At 37.1% G+C, this 22,577-nt stretch overlaps 1 protein-coding gene across 1 annotated transcript in view; it reads right to left on the reverse strand.

Moving 5' to 3' along the window:
* STK31 (serine/threonine kinase 31) overlaps window positions 1-21,220 on the reverse strand; it is a 58,822-nt gene extending 37,602 nt beyond the window's left edge. The window contains exons 1-9 of the mRNA XM_024563095.4: window positions 21,179-21,220; window positions 21,038-21,090; window positions 15,999-16,097; window positions 12,666-12,740; window positions 10,907-11,065; window positions 7,205-7,560; window positions 5,309-5,483; window positions 3,812-3,927; window positions 2,221-2,380 (exon numbers count right to left, since the gene is read on the reverse strand). Coding sequence (XP_024418863.2) covers window positions 2,221-2,380; window positions 3,812-3,927; window positions 5,309-5,483; window positions 7,205-7,560; window positions 10,907-11,065; window positions 12,666-12,740; window positions 15,999-16,097; window positions 21,038-21,090; window positions 21,179-21,206 — 1,221 coding nt within the window. The 5' untranslated portion in view covers window positions 21,207-21,220. The remainder of the gene's footprint in view (window positions 1-2,220; window positions 2,381-3,811; window positions 3,928-5,308; window positions 5,484-7,204; window positions 7,561-10,906; window positions 11,066-12,665; window positions 12,741-15,998; window positions 16,098-21,037; window positions 21,091-21,178) is intronic.
* Between the last annotated feature and the right edge of the window lie 1,357 nt (window positions 21,221-22,577).

A 22,577-nucleotide genomic window follows, 5' to 3' on the forward strand; every position in this document is an offset into this window, starting at 1 on the left:
CTTTTTTCATTCCATAACCAGAAGTAGCCAATTAGGGTCTCACAGACAGATAGCAGGCTGACAACTGCAGGGATGGCAGTGTGGTTTGACGGGCTGGGTGTGGGGTGGAAGGACTGAAGGAGTGAAAAAGAGAAAAAGCTCATGGACACAGACAGCAGTGTGGGGATTACCGGTGCCACATCCAGTTCCAGTAGGGTCAACCATGTTGTCTGACAAGGTCCAGACATGGGGGATATGTCTTCAAGGAAGCATATCCTGGCCTGGAGGACGTGGCATTACTTGGGATCTGTGTGTGATTTTGTTCTTTCTCTTTAATGGAATCTGCATTTTTACTGCTTTAATCATCTGGAATCTCCTAGAAATGATCACCACTCTTAGAACTGACCAGCAGCTGACACAAACAAGATATAATCAGACCAATGCGTCTCTGGTCAACAAGTCCCTGAATGTCTAAAAGTCGTTAGAGTAACAGCCCCTCCTTTACCTTAAATAAGAATATATATCAATTAGACAGCCATAGAAATAAGAAAAGCTAGTTAGCTATTAAGTATATAGAAACAGTTACTATGAAGCTAAAGTTTATAGTACACAGAGAAACATTTTAGACAGAAAAGATAGCTAAGTTAGATATCACAAAAGCCTTATTGCCTCTGCTCAATCTACCATATACTTTTGCCCTATGAACAATTTCTGAAAATGTCCAATCGTCTGATTTATAACTCTCCTAGTTAAAATAATCTTTGTTCACTATAACTGAATCTATGGAAACTTTGGTCAAAAGAGTCCTTGTTTAATATACTTAAATCCATGGCAACTTTCGTACTTTTCCTGGTTACCTTTGTATTGATGTTTCTGCTTAACTGATCATGTTATACACTTGCAAATGTTAATCTATGCCAAAAAGGAAAATATAAAAATCCATTTGTGCTTGCAATAAACGGAACAGAGCTTCACTGTCCTCTGAGGCGTGATGTCGCCTGTCTCCCATAGCCGACGCCTCATAGCACCTTCGGGACCCCCTGGACTCTGCTGTGGCTGGACCACGGCAACCGGGGGGAGGGAGAAGGGGTAGGTGGAGGAGGGTGCGAGGGGGAGAGATGGTGATGGACGGAGATGTGACTTGGGGTGGTGAGCACACAGTACACCGTACAGATGATGAGCTGTGGAACTGTGCACCTGAAACCTGTATAATTTTGTTCACCAGTTTTACCTCACTAATTCAATAAAAACGAAAAAAAAGAAGTGACCAGTTAGGCTTTAACACATAAATTAACCCAAATCTAACCTTTCTCCAAATTAAACATCCCTGTCATTTCCAGTTATCCTGTTCACTTTGCTTATCCAGAGCCAGTTAGGTTGCCAACTGACCGATCTAGGTAAGAACAGGTATGACTGCACTTTCAGAGTACAATCCCCAAAGGCAGAAACCACCAACACTTAAAAATTGGACAGCTCCAAACCCAAGTATACAGCCCATAGGCACTGTGAAAAGCTATGACTGTTGTGCCAAATATCTTCATGTGAAAAACAAAGAGTTCTGCTCAGCTTAACATAATAAACTGCAAGAGGAACTAAATGTACTAGGACCTACGCTAGTAAAGAATGCACATGAAATATTCCATTTTCACACTCCTCCCCTACCCACAAATAACCACCTCTCAACAACGAGTGGTTATGATAACATTTAATAGTAAAGCAGAGTCCAAAGCTGCAGCATAAAACCCACCGCTCAGACCAGCAGACAAGCTCCTGCCAGCAGGTGTGGGAGCCACCCTGCCTTAGAAGCCTCCCTCAAAGGCACAGCTTCCAGGATCCCTCACCGGCTCTGCCCAGTGCAAGAGTTCCACCAAGTATTTGTAGTTAATAGCCCCTCCCAGTCCAGATACAATTTACCAATGAGGGTTTTGCCTAGTGACAATGTTGCCTAGCAACATGACAAATATAATTTTATCAGATTACCAAGGGAACAGAGAGAGGGAATTAAGCAAAGGTCAAATTCTCATGCAAAAGAGGAAAAGATTTGTTAACCCTTTGTCCACAATCACTACTTCCTAATTTTCTTACAAACAATAAAAGGAATCAAATTATGAATATAAATATACTATAAAAATTAAGATTTCATGCCAAGTATCATTCATCACAGCATCTGCAGTCCTGCTTTCTCAAAAGATACTTCATGTTCAACACATAGAAATCATAATAAAAAAATTCTTAACCTACCACATTTTGACAAGTTTTAATCTTCTCCTGAGCCAGATTATATTCTGCCCAAATTATCTCTAATTCATTCAAAGAGGCCGGGATAGCAAAATAGTCTTCATCCAACACTTGTATAGCATCTGAAAGGTCATTTCCAAAACGAACACTGATGTTAACACGTCTATTTTTAAAAAATAGAAAAGGAAAAGATCAAGAAATTTTTAAGCTGGTATGAGAAAACGTTGTGCATAAACAGTAATGGTCTAAAGTTACTCTTTACAAAACTCACTATTAAGAGGTACTTTTTAAAACTTTATATAAAATCATAAGTAACTTTGACACAAACTTGTAATTAAAACATTTTATTGAGAAAAAATAAGTATTTTTTAAAACCTTTAATAAAAGGACTTCAAAAGTTTGCAGAATTTAAGTGATATCAACGGAGCTTCAATTCTTGTCTACAATTAGATCTGTAAGTATCTTCTTCCAAATGTTAGAGTTAGTTAACCTTGCTTACCAAGACGGCAGGCACATAGCCCATGTACCCTAATAAGCAGACCAGCATTTGGAGAGTTTTAAAAAAGAAATTTTAAGGGAAAAGCAATCAGAGAGGCAGGCCATGACAACACTAACAAGGCCTGTCCACATTCTTTTTTCTAGCTTCCCACTAGACTGCCACCTTCTGAGTAGCCCATTATTCCTTCAACTGTGGGCTGAAATATATTGGTGTTAGCCCAACGTCTGTTTCACAGCTTTGCCAGTGTAACCACTTAATTTTTGGTAGTGCATCAAAGGTTGATTAGCCTCTAGAGGGACCGAAATAGACTATTTAGACACGTATAAACCAGATGCCCATTGATGGATTTACTCTGGAGAATGTAAGTTTTCACTGGACAAAAGAACAACATGCAGTATTCATTCAGGGCAACTTCTTAGTGTTCCAAAGCACATGAGGCAATGAATTACTGGTTTAAGTTTTGTGTGTAGCATGAAAAGGGAACTATGTTGTTTTGACAACTGTTTTTTCCACATGCTAGAAAAGTGTAACAAATTATTCCTAACCAGTAATAAAGCAATACTCTATTAAGATAAAATACCCACATAATTCACAAAGTCTGAGAAATGCTGAGTAAACTGCACAAGACTTGCTAATCAATTCCTTTTCTTTGCACTCCATAATGACCACTTTCCTTCTGACGCTATGAAGACCACTTTTTTCTTTCTTTGGACAGAGTATAATTAAGTGATTTAGATTACTAAAATCCTTAGTTTCCGTACAGGCCTGAAAATAACATTAAGCATAACAACTGGACATAGTAGTTTCCCATGGGTTGATTTTTTAATTTCACTCTCATAGATGACTTTGGGACAATATAACTCCTTGCAGTAACAATGTAACACTGACAAAAAACACTACATTTTGACAGTGATAGGTTGTTACTCCCTGATTCTCAAGAAAGAAAGGATATACTGAAAAATAAGTAACTATTTTTAGTTTCTTTCTAAGTCATAAAAATACAAAGATTAAATTTCAAAGCAAAAACAATGGTGGGCATACAATGTAAACAGAGCACCAAATAATTATCCTTCTCAAAAATACGGTTTTACCTACCTAATTTCTTTCAACCTTTCAATCTTAGCCGCCAGATTTTTCATTCTGGTACCTACACGAGTCTTCAGAGTGCTTTCTAAACGTTTAGTCAAATCCATGATAGTTGCTTTCTCTTGCTATAACAAAGAACAAGCACACCCTAGTAAGACCCATATAGGAAACTGTATTTCTGCTGTTATTTAAGTAATTTTTTTAGAAATAATTGAAATTTTAAAGGTTAAAAAATGTTAGGTCACAGGATAACAAACACTGATTTTCCTACGAGCTGGGATCTGAAAAAGATAACCTCTTCCAGTCTTCTCACTTCACACAGATTAGACTCATATTTCATCTTAATAAGAAGCCAAAAAGAAACAAAATTTCACATGCTGTGTGTCTTAACACTTAGATTCTAAAAAGCTTAGGCAACTATGCAACTTACAAGAAACACTTATATATAAAGAGACAGATAAAAATTAAAATGGAAAAAACACACCCTGCAAACATGGCTTTATTAATATCAGGCAACATGGCCTTCAGTACAGAGAGCACTCCAGGTGATAAATGGGATATTTCATAAAGATAAATGAGTTAATTCATCAAGATGATATAATAATTCTAAGTGTATGAACCTAATAACAAGTATTAAAAATCACAAAGTAAAATCTAACAGAACAAAAGGAAGAACCAGACAAAACCACAACAATATTTGGAAATTTCAACACTCCTTGTTCAATAACTAATGGAACAAGTGAACAGAAAATCCATCAGATACAAAATACTTGGACAACACTATCAACCAATTCAACCTAACTAACATTTATAAAACACTCTACCCAACGAATATAGAATACACATTATTTTTTTAACTACATGGAACATTTCCAAAGACAAACCATATCCTGGGTAATAAAACAATAAGAAAATTTCCTTTAAAAAGAACTGAAACCAGCCCTATTTGGTGTGGCTCAGTGGATTGAGTGCTGGCCAGCAAACTGAAAGGTCGCCAGTTCGATTCCCAGTCAGGGCACATGCCTGGGATGCGGGTTGGATCCCCGTTTGGGGGCACACGAGAGGCAATCAATCGATGTTTCTCTCACATATCGGTGTTTCTCTCCCTCTCTTTCTACCTCCCTTCCCCTCTCTCTAAAAATACATAAATAAAATCTTAAAAAAAAACTGGGTAATGGGTACTAAGGATTAATTGTTCAATTCTCTCTCTTTCTGGGATATTTGAAATTTTCCATAGTTAAAGGTTTTTGAAAGAACATCACAGGAAATATAAATGAAAAATTACTCATCTTTTAAACATCCAATGAAATCCAAAGATGATTAGTTTGGAGTAAAAAAAGTCATCTATAAACCAATGTAAAGTAAGGAGGAGAGATGACAGAGAGAGGAGAGGAAAGGAAGGAAAGGAGAAGTGACAGACCATTTAACAAGTAAGAGTAGATGAACACACAGATTCCCCAGTTGGTCACTCCTTACCTTACTTACTAGCCACTGAACACACCATACCTGCAGTTCCTGGGCAGTCTGTTCTACTTTCCATTCCAATGCCGTGTAACTTTCGAGAAGAACCTCCTTCTCTGTTTTAAGCTTTTCATTCTCTTCAATCAGTTTCTGGTCCTGCTTAATTTTTGCCAGGCTGACATTAGATCCTAAATTAAAGTCACCAATTGCCAAACATTCCCTGTTAAAAACAAATTCACTCATTTTAAAAACCAAACTGTGGAAGGCTGACGGAGATCAGACATCTAACTAAATTATTATTGTAGGCTTTTTATACCATAATATATCTTAAAGTTAATTTTGGAAACTAATCTAAAACCTTTACATACTTCAACACTAAAACATATTTTAACACAAACTAGATTTTATAACAGAAGCCATGCTTCAGAAACAATGCTTCCAACTCTCAAAGAAAATATATTCCAACTTCCTCAAAGCAATGTCAACTCCAGCAATACAGTAAAAAGCACTCTGTATCAGTTTCCTCTTCTCCCTCCTGCCCATCACCCCCACTCCATTTGACAGTTCAGTTCCCGAGGCACTAACAAAAAAATCCCAACAAACAGCGACACCACCTAACATATGACCTGCGTCATGACACAGAAGGGTCTGGGACTTGTGAACATCAAACGTGGCTTTCTGCTTCAATTTATGGCTCAGACTTATCTAAAAACTGAGTTCCTTTTGTAATAATCAAATTCCATCACAATTAAGTTTTCACAGGAATAACAAAGAGCCTCTCATTTGATAGAAAGGCGATTTCCTGAAAACTCATTAAAATATTTCTAAAGCCACAGGAAAAACTGCAAAGCTTATTTGAAATTCTAGCTCTCCCTGAATTCAGATTTAGGGGTAGATTCTATTTTTGATAAATGTATTCAAGGGAACTGGCATGCTTATGACTCAGCAGCCACTTCTGGGTATATAAACCCAAAACACTAATCCTGAAGACTTTATGTATCCCTGTGTTCACTGCAGCAGTATTTACCACAGCCAAGATATGGAAGCAACCCAGTGCCCATCAATAGAAGAGTTTTTTAAAATATTATATTGTTATTCTATTAGTTATCCCAATTTTTCCCCCTTTGCCGTCCTCTTCCCAGTAGAAGAGTAGATTATAAAAGCTATAGTACATATACACAACGGAATATTACTCAGTCATAAAAAAAAAGAACTTTTACCATCTGCAACAGCATGGATGGACCTAGAGGGTATTATGCTAAGTGATATAAGTCAGTCAGAGGAAGACAAGTACCATGTGATTTCCCTTATATATGGAATCTAAAGAACAAAATCTGCAGCAACAACTGAATCTAAAGAACAAACTAAATGAACAAACAAAAGTGAAACAGATTCATAGATACAGAGAACAGACTGATGGCTGCCAGAGGGGAGGGGGGATTAGGGTACTGGTGAAAAAAGGTGAAGGGATCAGGAAGTACAAACTGGTAGTTACAAAACAGTCATGGAGATGTGAAGTACAGCACAGGAAATATACTAATATCACCTACAGTAACTATGTATGGTGCCAGGTGGAAATATCAGGGGGAGCACTGTAAGACTGCCTAACCATGCTGTACACCTGAAACCAATACAAAATAATGTTGAATGTCAAGTGTAATTGAAAAAAATTCTTAAGAATTTTAAAATAGAGTTGGCATGAAAAGTTGGTATATGAACTTTAAACAATTCAGGAATGATTATTCTTTCAAAATGGCTTTTAATGAAAGCATTCCTACTAAAGAAGAGAATAATAATACATGTTTGAGAAAACCACAAATAATTAATATCATTCCTCAAAATCACTGACATAGCTGAGGACCCCCCAAACATAAGCCTATGACAAGGGCTCCTACCATGAATGAAAAATAGGTAAGACTCAACACCCCACCATAGACTCACTTTGGAAATGTCACATGATTTCCTGCACCGTTTTCATCCTTTAAGTCAAGAGCCTGCCTCCCACTTAACCGCCCCTTGGGCCTGCTGAAGGAGGGCTGATTGGATCTGTGCCCCCACAGCGGGACAGGGCCTTTGAGGTTCCTGAGCACGAGCTGACCAGGATCCGGTTTCTCCTCACAGGTGTTGGTGCTGGAAGTGAGTTTGCATTTTTCTGCAAACCCTTTCTTAGCCACCTCTTCCCCTATATCCACAGTGCCATACTCCGCCTGAGCAATAAGGGTTCCATCTTGATAGGTTGCTTTAATTCTCATTTTTATTTCCTTTTCAAAAATCAAGCTCCCCAAAAAGGTTCTGCCCTAAGAAAGACAGGGAAAAAAACATAAACCAGCTACATTAACTGGCTACCACATGCTTTTCTTCACTTACTTTGTTTCCACCCAGTTTTTCCAACAGTTGTATTTATTCACTCTCAAATCTCTACAGAAGTGGTCTTACCTTGTTATGCAAATACACTTCCGCATGTGTAGGAAGAGATTCCAATTACACACTGGGTGAAGCAGAGCTAATACCTATACAGGCACTCATATTTAAAATTTTTTAAATATGTATCTATTGAATACCTTCAAATAATTTTTTAAACCAAGCAAACTAGGTCGACCATTTTGGCCCCAACAAAATATAATGGTGTCCTCAGAAGCTACAGCACATAAAAATAAATTCTGGTCCCTAGAAAAGGCACTAAAACTCAAAAAAACTTTAAAAATATTTTAAAGGCAGAATCATGTACTCTGGTTTTAAAGACAGACAAGAGCAGGAACAAAAAGCAGAAACTAAGACCAGAAAATATCAATACTTTTTTTAAATCAACAAATTGAAATTACAGAAAATGAGATGTTAGAAATTCCTAAGTTCAAAACCCTGTTACTGAATTTTGTTTAAGGGCGTAACACTTGTACAACTGGCATATGAGAAGCCATATGAGTAATTACGTACTTGCTAACTTTTAATTATTGATTACCCATCCTGCACACTAAGCACAGATATATCTAAAACATATTTCAAATTGGAAGATATCTTGAGATTTAACTTTAATAAGAACCTGCTTACAGCTCAAGAATATTAAACTTCGGGACTTCCGGCCAAGATGAAGGCATAGGTAAACACACTGTGCCTCCTCGCACAACCAAAAGGACAACAAAAAATTTAAAAACAAAAAACAACCAGAACTGACAGAAAATCGAACTGTATGAAATCCGACAACCAAGGAGTTAAAGAAACATTCGTCGAGACCGGCTGGAGGGGCAGGAACGGGCAGCCGGGCAGAGAGGACTCATAGTGAGGCGGCGGCTGGAGGACCGGGGTGGGCAAGGCGACAGCTGGTGGACCCGGTGAGACAACGGCTGGCAGAGCAGGCAGTCCCACATTTGCGTGCAGATAAACCGGGAGGAACAACTGGCAAGCCAGACAGACCCACAACCCAGGGTTCCAGTTCAGGGAAATGAAGCCTCAAACCTCTGATTGAAAACACCTGTGGAGGTGGAGGCACCAGGAGAAACTCCCAGCTTCACAGGAGAGTCCACTGGAGAGACCCACAGGATCCTAGAACCCACCCACCCAGGAATCAGTACCAGAAGGGCCCAATTTGCTTGTGAGTAGTGGGGGAAGTGACTGAAAACTGGCAGAGAAAGGAGCAAGCACCATTGCTCCTTCCCCCACATACAGTGTCACAGCTAAGCAACAAGGGTTGCCTCGTCCTGGTGAACACCTAAGGCTCCGCCCCTACTACGTAACAGGATCTCGGAGACAAAAAAATATGGCCCAAATGAAAGAACAGATCAAAGCTCCAGAAAAAACACAACTAAGTGATGAAGAGATAGCCAACCTATCAGATACACAGTTCAAACACTGGTAATCAAGATGCTCACAGAATTGGTTGAATATGGTCACAAATTAGAGGAAAAAATGAAGGCAATGCTAAGTGAAATAAAGGAAAATGTACAGGAAACCAACAATGAAGGGAAGGAAACCAGGACTCAAGTCAACAGTTTGGACCAGAAGGAAGGAAGAAACATTGAACCAGAACAGAATGAAGAAACAAGAATTCAAAAAAATGAGGAGAGGCTTAGGAACCTCCAGGACATCTCGAAATGTTCCGACATCCAAATCATAGGGGTGCCAGAAGGAAAAGAAGACCAAGAAATTGAAAACTTATTTGAACAAATAATGAAGGAGAACTTCCCCAATCTGGCAAAGGAAATAGAATTCCAGGAAGTCCAGGAAGCTCAGAGAGTCCCAAAGAAGCTGGACCCAAGGAGGAACACACCAAGGTACATCATAATTACATTACCCAAGATGAAACAGAAGGAGAGAATCTTACAAGCAGCAAGAGAAAAGGACACAGTTACCTACAAAGGAGTTCCCATAAGACTGTCAACTGATTTCTCAAAAGAAACCTTGCAGGCAGGAAGGGGCTGGAAAGAAGTATTAAAAGTCATGAAAGGCAAGGACCAACATCCAAGTTTACTCTCTCCAGCAAAGCTATCATTTAGAATGGAAGGGCAGATAAAGTGTTTCCCAGATAAGGTCAAGTTAAAGGAGCTCATCATCACCAAGCCCTTATTATATGAAATGTTAAAGGGATTTAGAAAAAGATTAAAAAATATGAACAGTAAAATGACAACAAACTCACAGTTATTAACAACCAAACCTAAAACAAAAACAAAAACAAACTAAGCAAACAACTAGAACAGAAACAGAATCACAGAAATGGAGATCACATGGAAGGTTATCAGTGGGGGAGTGGGAGGGAGGGGAAGAGAGGGGGGAAAAAGGTACAGAGAATAAGCATAAATGGTGGGTAGAAAATAGGGGAGTTTAAGAATAGTATAGGAAATGTAGAAGCCAAAGAACTTATATGTATGACCCATGAACATGAACTAAAGGGGGGGAGTGGGAGGGGGTATGCAGATCGGAGGGGAATAAAGGGGGGGAAATGGGACAACTGTAATAGCATAATCAATAAAATATATTTCTAAAAAAAGAATATTAAATTTCCTAAAATTACTTTGATACACTCTAACCACCAAGACAGAACCCTGAACTTGGAATACAATTTAATTAAATTGTAAGACTACCCCTGAAATTATCAATGTCTTCTAGAATTAGGTTGCTAACCCAAAATTTAATGGAAACTAATACAAACTAGAATCTAGATTAGCAGAACATCACTGCCAATCACCACATCAAATAGTCTGAGCCTCTGTAAAAATAATAAAATCTGAGTAATTTACAACTCCACTAATTTCAAATGTGTGATATTTATGACCACAACTAGGTTAAAGATCACTTTTATTTAAACACTCTCTCAAAAGCCAAAGACAACAGAATAATTATATTTATCATTTTCTCCATCACATAAGAGTCTCTCCTTTTAAGCTTTGACAACAAAAAAAACATTTATATTATATAAATTATACACATATATGCCACTTTTATATGAATATCAAGATGTTTACATAGCCAAAGATCAGCACAAATATATTATATAATTGCTTTTGAATTATTCTATAATTCATATTTTTTACTTACTTGTACAGACTTTTATATTAAGGAAAATTAGTGGAATTTAACTACACTTATATTTTGTTTCAAGCACACAGTATTACTTCTGTTAACAAAAAATATTTAAAATCTGTGACTTGCCTGATCAAACTGGGTAACTTCTTGGCCAGAAGGAATCTGTAGTCCCCAAAGTCTATACTTCTTGGCAACACTAGAAAACTGCAGATCCAAAGGAATCTCAACTATATCAGATCTATTTAGAATTTCAGTATTTCCATAGTCAATGTATCTCACCAGACACTGGAGAAAAAAAATGAAACAGATACTAATATGGAACTAAGATTAAATATCTCAAAGAAACCACCAATTTGCTGCTTTCTGTCAATTACCTATAAATCAAGATAGCATTTTACCTCAAACTGACAAACAAGAGCTCTAGCAATATTCTCAAAATAAGAAAAAAATCCATAGTCCATGAGAACCCCGTGATTTCTATATTTGGTACCAAACAGTATCATTTCCAAGAGTACCATTTCTCATTTTGGCTTTTTAAACAACAACTGGTATTAAATAAATATAAATTTATGAAGCTTATGGCCCCCTCCCACCTGGAATGTTAATACCAATCAACATAATTAAATTCAAGTTGAAAAGAAAGGCAAAGTTATCAAACTTTCTGTGATAAAATCAAATACAGTCCAGCCCTGACTGGTGTGGCTCAGTAGGTTGGGCATTGTCCTGCAAACCAAAAGGTCACTGGTTTGATTTCCAGTCAGGGCACATGCCTGGGTTGTGAGCCAGGGCCCTGGCTCAGGGTATGCAAGAGGCAACTGATCAATTTCTCTCACATATCCATGCTTCTCTCCTTCTTTCTCCCTCTCTCTAAAGAAGTAAAAAATAAAATAAAAATAAAATTTTTTTACAAATTAAATGCAGTCCAGCTAAGAGACCTTGGAAGTGAATAATTCACCTTTACCTCAAGTTCCATATCTGTTTAAAAAGAAAAATAGTTTATCACAAGGTCAAAGGTCATCATGCCCCTTAATTTAAAAAGTTAAATCAAAATCAAATGCAAAATATCATCTATAGTTGTCAAATTATGGGGAAAAGGTCTATTAAAAAGGTCTATTTCATTAAGATAAACCATTATTTTTGAGAATAAAACATGATTTTTTAAAAAATGATATTTGGAACATAACTCAAATTGTTTCATATTAGCATCTCCTTATTACACCAAGAAACATATTTATAAAATATATCTATTCCAAAATATTTTAAGTCCTGGAAAACCACCACTGACTAAAACAGTAAAGAAAAGCCTGCAGAGCTGCTTTTATACAGCTTGCAGTGTGCAACTGCTACCAAACATCTAGCTGCTCAAGAATCTCTGCGCCACAAATCCCATTAAAATCTCCCAAAATTGCAAAACTAAAATAACTAAACACAGAGAAAATTCATCACATGTAACTAAGGCAGGAGAAAGCTGCAAGCCCGTCTTCGTTATTAACAACATGCACATTGGCTAAGTGATAGATAAACGTAACTTCAGGATCAATAAAATGTTATCTTCCTACTCAGTCTTAATGGAATGAACTTTTAAAAGTTGCTCAGCAAGAATTAAACATAGTGATTAAGAACTGAGGTACAAAAAACCAGTTAGTCACCAAAAATTACTCTTGGACAATCTGGAGTGATGATATATGACAACTTAAACTCAGAAGAATATTCCTGAATCTGACCTGGATGTTTTTAAGCAAAACATGTTTTAATCAATTAATAAGTTCATTGAACCAGATTTTATCACTAGTTTGAATAAGCAATGAAGAGATAAATAAGCATCAAATTTTAGAACCAGAACAAATATTTCTCAGGGGAAAAAAAAGTGAACACTTATTCCTGCCTTTTCATCACTGATGATTTTCAGTACTTTGCATCTGTACCAACATTTATCTTCAGAAAATAATCCACCATAAATCTACAAAGAGAAAAAGAAAAGAAAATTATTTGGAATTTCAATGAATCAAAGCATGCTGAGTAGATCAGAATAGTGGTTAGCACTTACTAAGCACTTACTCTACATGTCAATAAGCACTTTACATATGACTTGTTTTATTCTTACAGCCCTATGAGGCAGGTACTCAGTTTTCACCATTATACACCTATAGTCCTAACCTAGTAAGCAGCAGAACCAGGGTTCAAACCAAAGCAATCTGACTACAGAGTCTATTACGTTCTTCTGCCTCTCCACGAAAAGGGGGCAGGCGGTGGGGGGTGGGGAATAAAAAACAGACAATTCAAAAAGATGCCATAAATTAGTGTTTTCATATTTGGAGATACACGCACCATGTTCACTGCAGTATTATTTACAACAGCCAACACTATACGAAAGCAACCTAGGTGTCCGTCAATACATGAATAGGTGAAGATAACATGCCACATCCATACAATGGAGTGTTACTGAGCCATAAAAAAGAATGGCATCTTGCCATTTACAACAACATGAATGAACCTAGAGGGTATTATGCCAAATTAAATAAGTCAGAGAAAGACTAATAGCGTATGATTTCACTGATATGTGGGATCTAAAAATCCAAATGAACAAATAAACCAGGAACAGACTCACAGATACAGAGAACAAACTGATAGTTGTGAGGTGAGGGGAAATGGGCAAAAAGGGTGAAGGCGATTCAGAAGCATAAACTCCCAGTTATAAAATAAGTAAGTCATGGGGATGTCAGGTACAGCATAGGAAATACAGTTGATAATATTATAATAACTTTATATAGTGACAGTTACTAGACTTAATTGTGGTGATCACTTCATAAGCAATATAAATGTTGAATGGCTATATTGTATATCTGAAATTAATAGTATATTGTATGTCAACTCTACTTTAGTTTTTTTAATGTATGAAGACATAACTGATACAATTAATTGCTCTTAAAACAAACATTCCAAGCACATGCCACTTAAGTCGAATTCTCAACTATGGTATGATCCCTATGTCCTACCAGCCAGGAAAGGTTTTTTTTTACTTTTTACTTTGTATATAAGAAGTTTAAGGCCATTAAGTGGATAAAATTAAATTAGAAATATCCTTAATACCAAACTTCCACTTATTTTAAATTAGTATTTTAATTTAATAAAGATAGAAAAATTTGCAGAGTGCATGTCAATTTCGCAGCCTCAGCAGCACTGACATTTGAGACCGAATAACTCTTTGCAGGTACGGGTGGAGGGCACTGGCTGCCCTGTCCACTGCAGGACGCTTAGCAACATCCCTCCAGCCTCCGCCTACAACACACCAGTAACACTCCCTCCACGTGTGACAGCCAAAAAGGTCTCCACACACTGCCCAATGTGCCCTGGGAGTAGGGAATAAATACAACATCACCACAGGTTGACAACCACTTTAAATCATTCATGCTCAATGGGAAAAAATACTCCCGAAGGAGTTAAAACAGATTCTTAGCGGGTGGGGAGGCATGGTAGATATTACAATGGTTTGTAGCCTTCCAAAGTTCAACCCTATCTGACAACTTAAACAGATATACAGTATGGTGTTCAAATTTCTTGGGGGAGAGAGATTCATTATGAGGAAAATGCCTTAAAAGGGCAAGATGAAAAAAGGTTGCAGAACACTGTTTTAAGTGACAGTGTAAATTTAATTTTAAGCATAACACTCTGAACTATAACAAATTCACAGATTTTAAATCAAAAGCAATACAGAGTGTAAAACTTAAAATCCTCAATTCCCCAAAGCAATAAAGTACAAATCAATTCAAACACACAAACAAATATCTAACAAAGCAATTGCTACAAAGAATGTGTGTTCACTCAGCACTTGACTCTGGCTCCCGTTGCTAACATCCTACCGGAGGGCAAGGAGAGCACAAAGGGCATGGTCCCCTCTCCAACCACCTTACTTCACTTTTCAGCAAGTAAACCAGGTTTAGTAGCAGAAATAGCTGATAATCTGCAGCCCTACCCAATTTTAAACTCTATAAAATGCCATATTATCTTTAGTTAAGACTTTGTCATAATATGCTAATAAAATTAACAACTGGAATAAGGCAAGTGGCAGAAATGGTGTATCATTGCAACCCAGCCTAGGTAAGAATGGGGACTTATCTCCAGAAATAGAGCTGGGACCCATCCAAATTGAGGAATCTGAAGTTATCATAAATACAACTCTATCCCAAACAGATTTACTTGTCTTGAGAAGACAATCCCATTGTACCTGGTCCCAATCTTCTCTTACAGTTCAACTATTCATAGCCCATGACCTGCCTACATGGTGAGAGAAAGAGAACCAGTCAATCACTAAGGAAAATTTACAAAGTATCACCCATTCATGGTAACTGAAGATGACTGAGTAATCATTTATAATAAGTCTATTATCGAAACTGGTCTTAATTTTTTGTTAAGTAATTTATTTTGCATTTAATGTATAAAAAGCAGGTAAGTTTTAATTTTTAACACTATTAAACACAGTCATAGACTACAAGGATGCTTTTAAAAAAAACCTAAAAACTACAAATTGCATTACCTTATCCATTTTGCTGCTGAACTCCAAGCTACATTGCTCCCTTCCTTCTAAATTTCTTCTTTTACACACTTTTATATATGTCACTGGGATTTTAATTATTTCAAAATAAAACCAATAGAGGCATATTATTAGAAGAAAATCAAAGTGTATCGAAAAGGGTAAAGAGTAAGATTTCCTTCCCAACACTCTTCAACATGAACCTCCCAAAAATAATTTTACACTTATACTAATGTTTCATGTACACTAGGTTACGTGTATACATTTTTATTCACACAAATGGGCTCATTATACATACACTATTTTGAACCCAATTCCGTATCAAAATACAGGGATCTACCTCCCCCAACTAAACATCCAGGGCTTGGAGCTGGGCAAGACAAGCAAGGCGCCCAGCACACAAGAGGCAGCAGTCCTGCACCTGCCTAAGGGCCTCCTTACATTTCACACAACGACCCTGTTTGGCTCAACAGTGTGTGCTCAATGCTTAGCACAGTGGCTGGTACACAGCAGACAGTCCATAAGCATTTCTGAGACAATAAACTTACTATGACTATAGTTTATACATAGTCTAAAATTTTGCCTCTTCCTTTCAAATATATCAAAAATTTCAAAAACTGTAGCATTTAAGATATAGAAAAGATTGACACGACAGACGGAATAATTATATCCAAGAACACAGCTCACCTTCTTTGGATCAAGATTCCCAAAAACTGAATTGGCACGAGGACAAACTTCAGACAATGAGCAACCAATCTTCATAATATCCTTATTTCTACTGATACTCTAGCAGGAAGAACAGATACAGTGTAAGATTCAGCAAAACATGACTTGATGGTGTTAAACAACTGAGGGTTCTACTAAGCATAATACTTAAAAGATTTTGGAGCATTAGAAATTAAATCAAATCCTTATGTCAGTATCTTTCATATGTAAATGAGTTCTTTATAAGAAATGGGACTAGGCTATAGAACATTTTTACTTTCCTTGAATTAAAATTACTTGGAATTCAAACCAAGATACTAAATATTATTAAATCATATGAAGAGGTAACTTTAAACAACTGTCTCTGGATTTTACTTTAGATCAAATTCGAATTGCTCAAAATGGATAGCATATTTTGGCCTAATTACATGAGTCTTCTTACATATTTGTTGTTATGTAAAGGAAACATGTAAAAACAATTTCAAAATGTACACATTCCTCTGTACATGAATACTGTAATCTAGTTAGTAAATTCATTTCTCACAGGGTCATGGGTTAACAATTTGTAACTATTTAAGTATATACTAGGATTACACAAAAAAGTATAATAAATGTACTGTAAATAATGAAAGCAGGTAGAAAGACACTAAAATTAAAGAGGGCTAAATAAACCTACAGTGCTCGATTAGAACTGGAAGGTATCAGAGTGAACTCGTAATATATATGTATGCACATGCATTATGTATGTTAGTGTGCATTCATGCATATATGAGAGAGGCACACAGAGACAGAAATGTAGGTGTGCATGAGTGGGTTTTTACATATACACCTTTCCTAGCTCTGTCTACTGAGAGGGCCTAGAAGCAAAGACACTCCAGTAGCCATATGCACACTAGCATCTAGATCTTGATTTCTAAACACCATTATCCAATAAAAGGAACCAGGGTTCCTTGGAGAGTGGTTGATTCCAGAGCTAGGGAAGGGAAATAAAAGATAATCTTGTCACATCTAGTGGTACCAGAAAGCAAAGAAATGCTCAAAAAAATGGGGGTATGTTTAAAGGATACAATAACCAACGTGAACAATCTCCTAAAGGTCAAAGCTGCAACAAATTAAACTATAAAATAAATAATGACAGCATTGGGTTACATCCCATGGACTAAATACCCACTGTCCTTATTAATATAAATAATCAAATAAACAAATGATGGTGGAGAATAGACAGCTGTTCCTTACAGAATCCCAATTAATAAATGTAGAAGGAATGAGCCCTGTCTGGTATGGCTCAGTTAAGCACATCATCCCGCAGAGCGAAACATCACAGTTTGGATTCCCCATCAGGGCACATGCCCGGGTTGCAGGCCCAGTCCCCAGTTGGAGCGCATGCAGGAGGCAACCAATCAATGTTTCTCCCACACATTGACATTACTCTCCCTTTCTCCCTCCCTTTCCCTCTAGAAATAAATAAATAAAATCTTTTTAAAAATTAAAAATTAAAAATAAACATAGAAGAAATGAGGGAAATAGAAAATCATCATTAGGTAAGCACCATATTAAAAAATAATAAAATTTGTGGGTTAAAAAGTTGGAGAGAAACGAGTCTCAATGTAGCTCCCTCTAAAATATTTACGGATTACAAAAGGTGAGACAGTAACTTTTCAGTGAAGAAACCCAGCAGTTACCACTATAACCAAGTGGACCGAGGTTAACATCAATAATAAGATGTGTCAACATCACGAATTCTCAATATGATGCACTGAACAGGACACAGCAGCACTTCTGCAGTATTACTGCCAGTCTATGAGAAACCATCAAACAAATTCAAACCGAGGGATACTCTATAAAGTAACCAACCAAAACTCACCAAACACATCAAAGTCATGGAAGACAAGGATAAAGAACTACCAAAGGTTGAAGGAGACTAGGAATGCATAACGCTAAATTAACGATGTGGGATTCTGAACAGAAAAAAGACAATGAAAACCTGGAGAAATGTCACTAATGGTTATAGTTAATAATAATGTTAATTTCTTGGCTTTGATCATCGTACTCTGCTTATGTGAAATGTTAGCATTATGAGAAGTTGAAGGGTATAAAGAAAGCCTCTGTACTAACTTTACAACTTTCCTAAGTCGAAAGTTATTTCAAAATAAGTGTATGTTTTTCTAAATATATCAGTAAAATATTCAGTAAGGTTGGAAAGAACATGATTATCTCTGATGACTGAAACACTGAGGGGGCAGATCCAAGGACACCAGGATGAGTACCAGTATGAGTTCAGTAAAAAGGGGAACTGAATTTACAGACCCCAAGACACATTAGAAATGGCCTGTGCAAATAAAGCCCTGAAATTACCTCTCTAAGTAAAGACCAGAATACACCAAAATATTCTACATAATCAGATTCTGTAGCAATGTGGATTAAATAAATTAAAGCTCTTTCTTTCAAATAAAAGGTGGAAATCCATCCACTGTTGATATAACCAGGATGATTTGTACATCGATATAACCTGGCAGCCAAGGAGAATGTCTGGAATGTGTGAACAATGTGTGTCTCAAATGTGTGAACAATGACAACTTCACTGTACTAGTCAGTGGGGACATAGCTGCAGCTATGGGCAACTGGTGATGTCATTGAGTGAGCATGTGTACACTGTGGCCATTGCATTCAAAATGACTGAACAAGTACAGCAATGGATCTGCACCAAATGCTGTGTTAAGCTTGAACATTCATGTACGGAAACTATTCAGATAATTCAAAAGACTTTAGGAGATGATGCAGTCAGTGCAGCGCAAACAAAAGCGTGGCACAAATGCTTCAAAGACGGTCAAGAATCTGTAGAAAGTGATCCACATTCTGGAAGACCTGCAACAGCATGTTGACAACATGATTACACATGTTGAATGTGTAATCAACAAAGATCAGGGACTGACAGTGCATGAACAAGCAGCTGATCTGGGGATTCCCCAAACAACCGTGTCGGAGACTTTGACGCAGGATCTAGGCACAAAACGTGCCGTGGCAAAATTCGTTCTGCAGGTTCTGCTACCAGAGCAGAAGGAACATCGCGCTGCAGTTGCTAATGACTTGATTCAAACTGCTACCAATGAACCAGATTTCCTGAAGAAGGTCATAACCAGAGATGAATTGTGGGTTTACAGCTATGATCCAGAAACTAAGGTGCAGTCATCCCAATGGAAGTTGCCTGGTTATCCGTGCCCGAAGAAGGCACGGCAAAGTCACAGCAAGGTCGAGACCAAGTTAACTGTGTTTTCTGATTGGAAAGGTGCTGTCCATCGCAAATATGCACCTCTAGACCAAACAATTAATAAAGAGTACTACCTCAATGTTTTTCATTGGTTGAGAGATAAAATAAAACAAAAACAGCCACAGCTATGGGCAACTGGTGATTGACCGTTTCATCAGGACAATGTGACCACCCACACATCAAGTCTCGTGCAGTTTTTTTGGTTTAACATCAAATCACCCAGGTGACTCAGCCGCCCTACGGCCCAGATTTGGCACCTTGTGACTTCTGGCTTTTCCCAAAATTAAAATCGCCTTTGAAAGGAAGAGATTTCAGACCATCAATGAGATTCAGGACAATACGACAGGATAGCTGACAGTGACTGGGAGAACTGTGTGAGGTCCCGAGGTGCCTTCTTTGAAGGGGACTGAGGCGTCATTGTCCTATGTACAATGTTTCTTGCATCTTGTATCTTCTTAAATAAATGTCTCTATTTTTCATAGTACATGGCTGTATACTTTCTGGACAGACCTCAAGCCTTAAACTAGTTACTATCTAATCTTCTACAAAAAAAGTTTGCTGACACCAGATTTCATGTGAAAAAAGAAAACACATAAAACAAGAAAAATATCTCATTAATATAATTGTGCTGATTACACTTTGAAATGACATTTTGGATATTTTAAGTTAAATAAAATATATTTATTAAAATTGATTTCACCTGTTTCTTCTTACTTTTTATGTGTCTGCTGAATTTTAAATTACTTACATGGTACACATATTTCTACTGACAGCATTGGTCTAGACAGAAAATCTTATTTAAGCTAACAAATGCTGTTCCCATTTAATGAACTTAAACATAATTTATCATCCAACCTGGGACACTGTTGAGTGACACAGATGCTATTAATACAAAGGGCATAGAACCAAAACATGCGGACACTTTATAAAATACACATATAAGCAGAGACACAACTTTGCCACAAGTTTTCTATGAATAGCACTCTTCTCCAATGTTTCCTATACATATTCAGGTACTCTGGGTTAACCCCATTCTTCTACCACTTTTCTTCTCATAAATTCTATTCCCACATTTTCAATTCACCCCACCCACACAACGAAAAGGAGTTCTCATGCTGTAGAAGTATGGAGAAATGTCACTCCCTTTCCTCCATGCGTAGTTCACGAAATTAGGGAGCACTTGTGTTCATCACAGGGACTGACCATCTTAAATTCTGAAACACATGCACTTTGGTGCCTTGCTTTGTATTTAAACCTCAGTAAACTTACCTGACTTGAAGCTTGGCAATAGTAATGTTTCATTACTGCTTCCGATTTTGTGATACGAAAAATACTGTGTCTCCAATTCAAAACTAAGCCATTAGAAAAATGACTGAGGCTTTTAAAGTTAATATCTTTCAAGAAACAATCTTATAAAATATCGCTAGATGGAGCTGTAACCTCACAAATAAAAGTTCCTCAGACCCCCCCCCCCCTCAGTAATTTATGCAGCCGAGATCCTTGGAGCTAAATCGAGTGTAATTCTGCAACCACAACGACAGTCTTGTTTTCTTACACTCAGTGAACTATGAACATTACACTCGTAACTCAGGTGTTAAGTTCCAGCTGTAGCCATTTGTCTTCTAATGTCTGTGTCAAATAGTCGCCAATGAAAGTTAGAAATGGAGAATGACAATTTGATTTTTGTTTTTGTTGGGGAGGACCTGTGTCGGTGGAGGAACGGAATGGAGAGAAATACCAGGCTGCTATTTACCTGGGCCCAAAATGTTACTGCATCTTCCACATGACTTCCAACCACATCTTCAACTAAAACCAAATCACAATGCAAAGAAAATTAGAAATTAATCAAGATCATTTAGCTTTTACATCCGAAAATAACTTTTAGTGCCAGTACCTTTATTGGCAGGTGTATCTTCATCCATTTGGACAATTTCTGAAAAACTAAAACAATGCAATGGGTTAAATGAGGTTCTAGTAATATGTCGATCGCCAGTGAATGAAGATTAAACCCAATGTTCAATTTCGTACAAGTATGATTTGCCCTAGTTATCAAAATTCAAACTCTATATTAAAGACTTCAAAAATATGCATTCAATTAATTCTTCTGTTTTTAGTCTATAGTATTTTGCAAGTTATCATATACAAACTCTATCTTTGAAATTATCTCTTTAGCCAAACTTTTTCGAATGTTCACCAAGTGGATAATTCATGCACATTTCGATGAGTGGCATAAATCAATACTTCACAACAATGAGTATATTCTTTTAAAATGATGCCCTGCCCTGGCTGGTGTGGCTCAGTCAGTTGGAGCATCATCCCGGCACATCTTGTCTAGGCTGCGGGTTCAGTCTCTGGTGGGGCACGTATGACAACGGACCCACGTTTCTCTCTCACGTCCATGTTACCTCTCCCTCTGCCTCTCTCTCTCTCTGCCTCCCTTCCCTCTTTCTAAAGAAAAATCAGTAAGCTTGCCCTCAGGTGAGGATTTTAAAAAGATTAAAATAATTGATGCCCTCCCAAACCAATAGTAGAACGTCCATAAATTAGACAAAAAGAAACACAACAAATATACATAGCAATAGAACAAATGCTTCAGACTAGTAATCAATTTTATTTAAAAGGCACAGTGATTTTTGCTTGTGAAGATACCCTACAATTAAAGGTTTGCAAAAAGAATCAAATTTTGCCCATTACTTCTAAAATAATTTTCGTTACATAATATACTTTCCCAACTGCAAAACATTTCAAAATAAATGCCTATTAGCTTACAATTTTATCCTTAATACACTAGGATATTGCACATTATGTGCATAAATGTTAGTTCTTTGAAGGAAACTGAAAATATAGATTTATGAAAAAGTTATCTAAGAACATCACTACACCAGAGTTTAAAACGCTCTCTGAGAAGAGACATTCTCTAGGAAGAGAAAAATATTAACTGTGTCACAGGAGGAAAAAGAGCTCATAAAAAGTTTTTAAACTTTATTCTAACTTTTGTTAGTTTAAAATTTTTTTCCATACACTAAGCAGCATCAAAACATCTTCAAAACAAGGATTCTTCCTCCAATATTGATCAAAAAGTAATTTTTAGAGTGAGCAAAAATGTTGTAAATCCAAATTGGAATCAGTTTAAGGAGACCTTGGCTTACCTTTGGTTGGAAAAGAAGAAGAGACAGAGAGAGAGAAAAGGAAAAGGAAAAGGAGAGGAGAGGGAAAAGAAAGAGAAAAAGAAAATGTTTACTTTGGAATTCCCACCAGACAGACACTCTGCGAAGCTATTTCTGGAAGAGTTA

The sequence above is a fragment of the Desmodus rotundus genome, chromosome 6 (genome assembly GCF_022682495.2).
Source record: "Desmodus rotundus isolate HL8 chromosome 6, HLdesRot8A.1, whole genome shotgun sequence".
Lineage (NCBI taxonomy): Eukaryota > Metazoa > Chordata > Mammalia > Chiroptera > Phyllostomidae > Desmodus > Desmodus rotundus.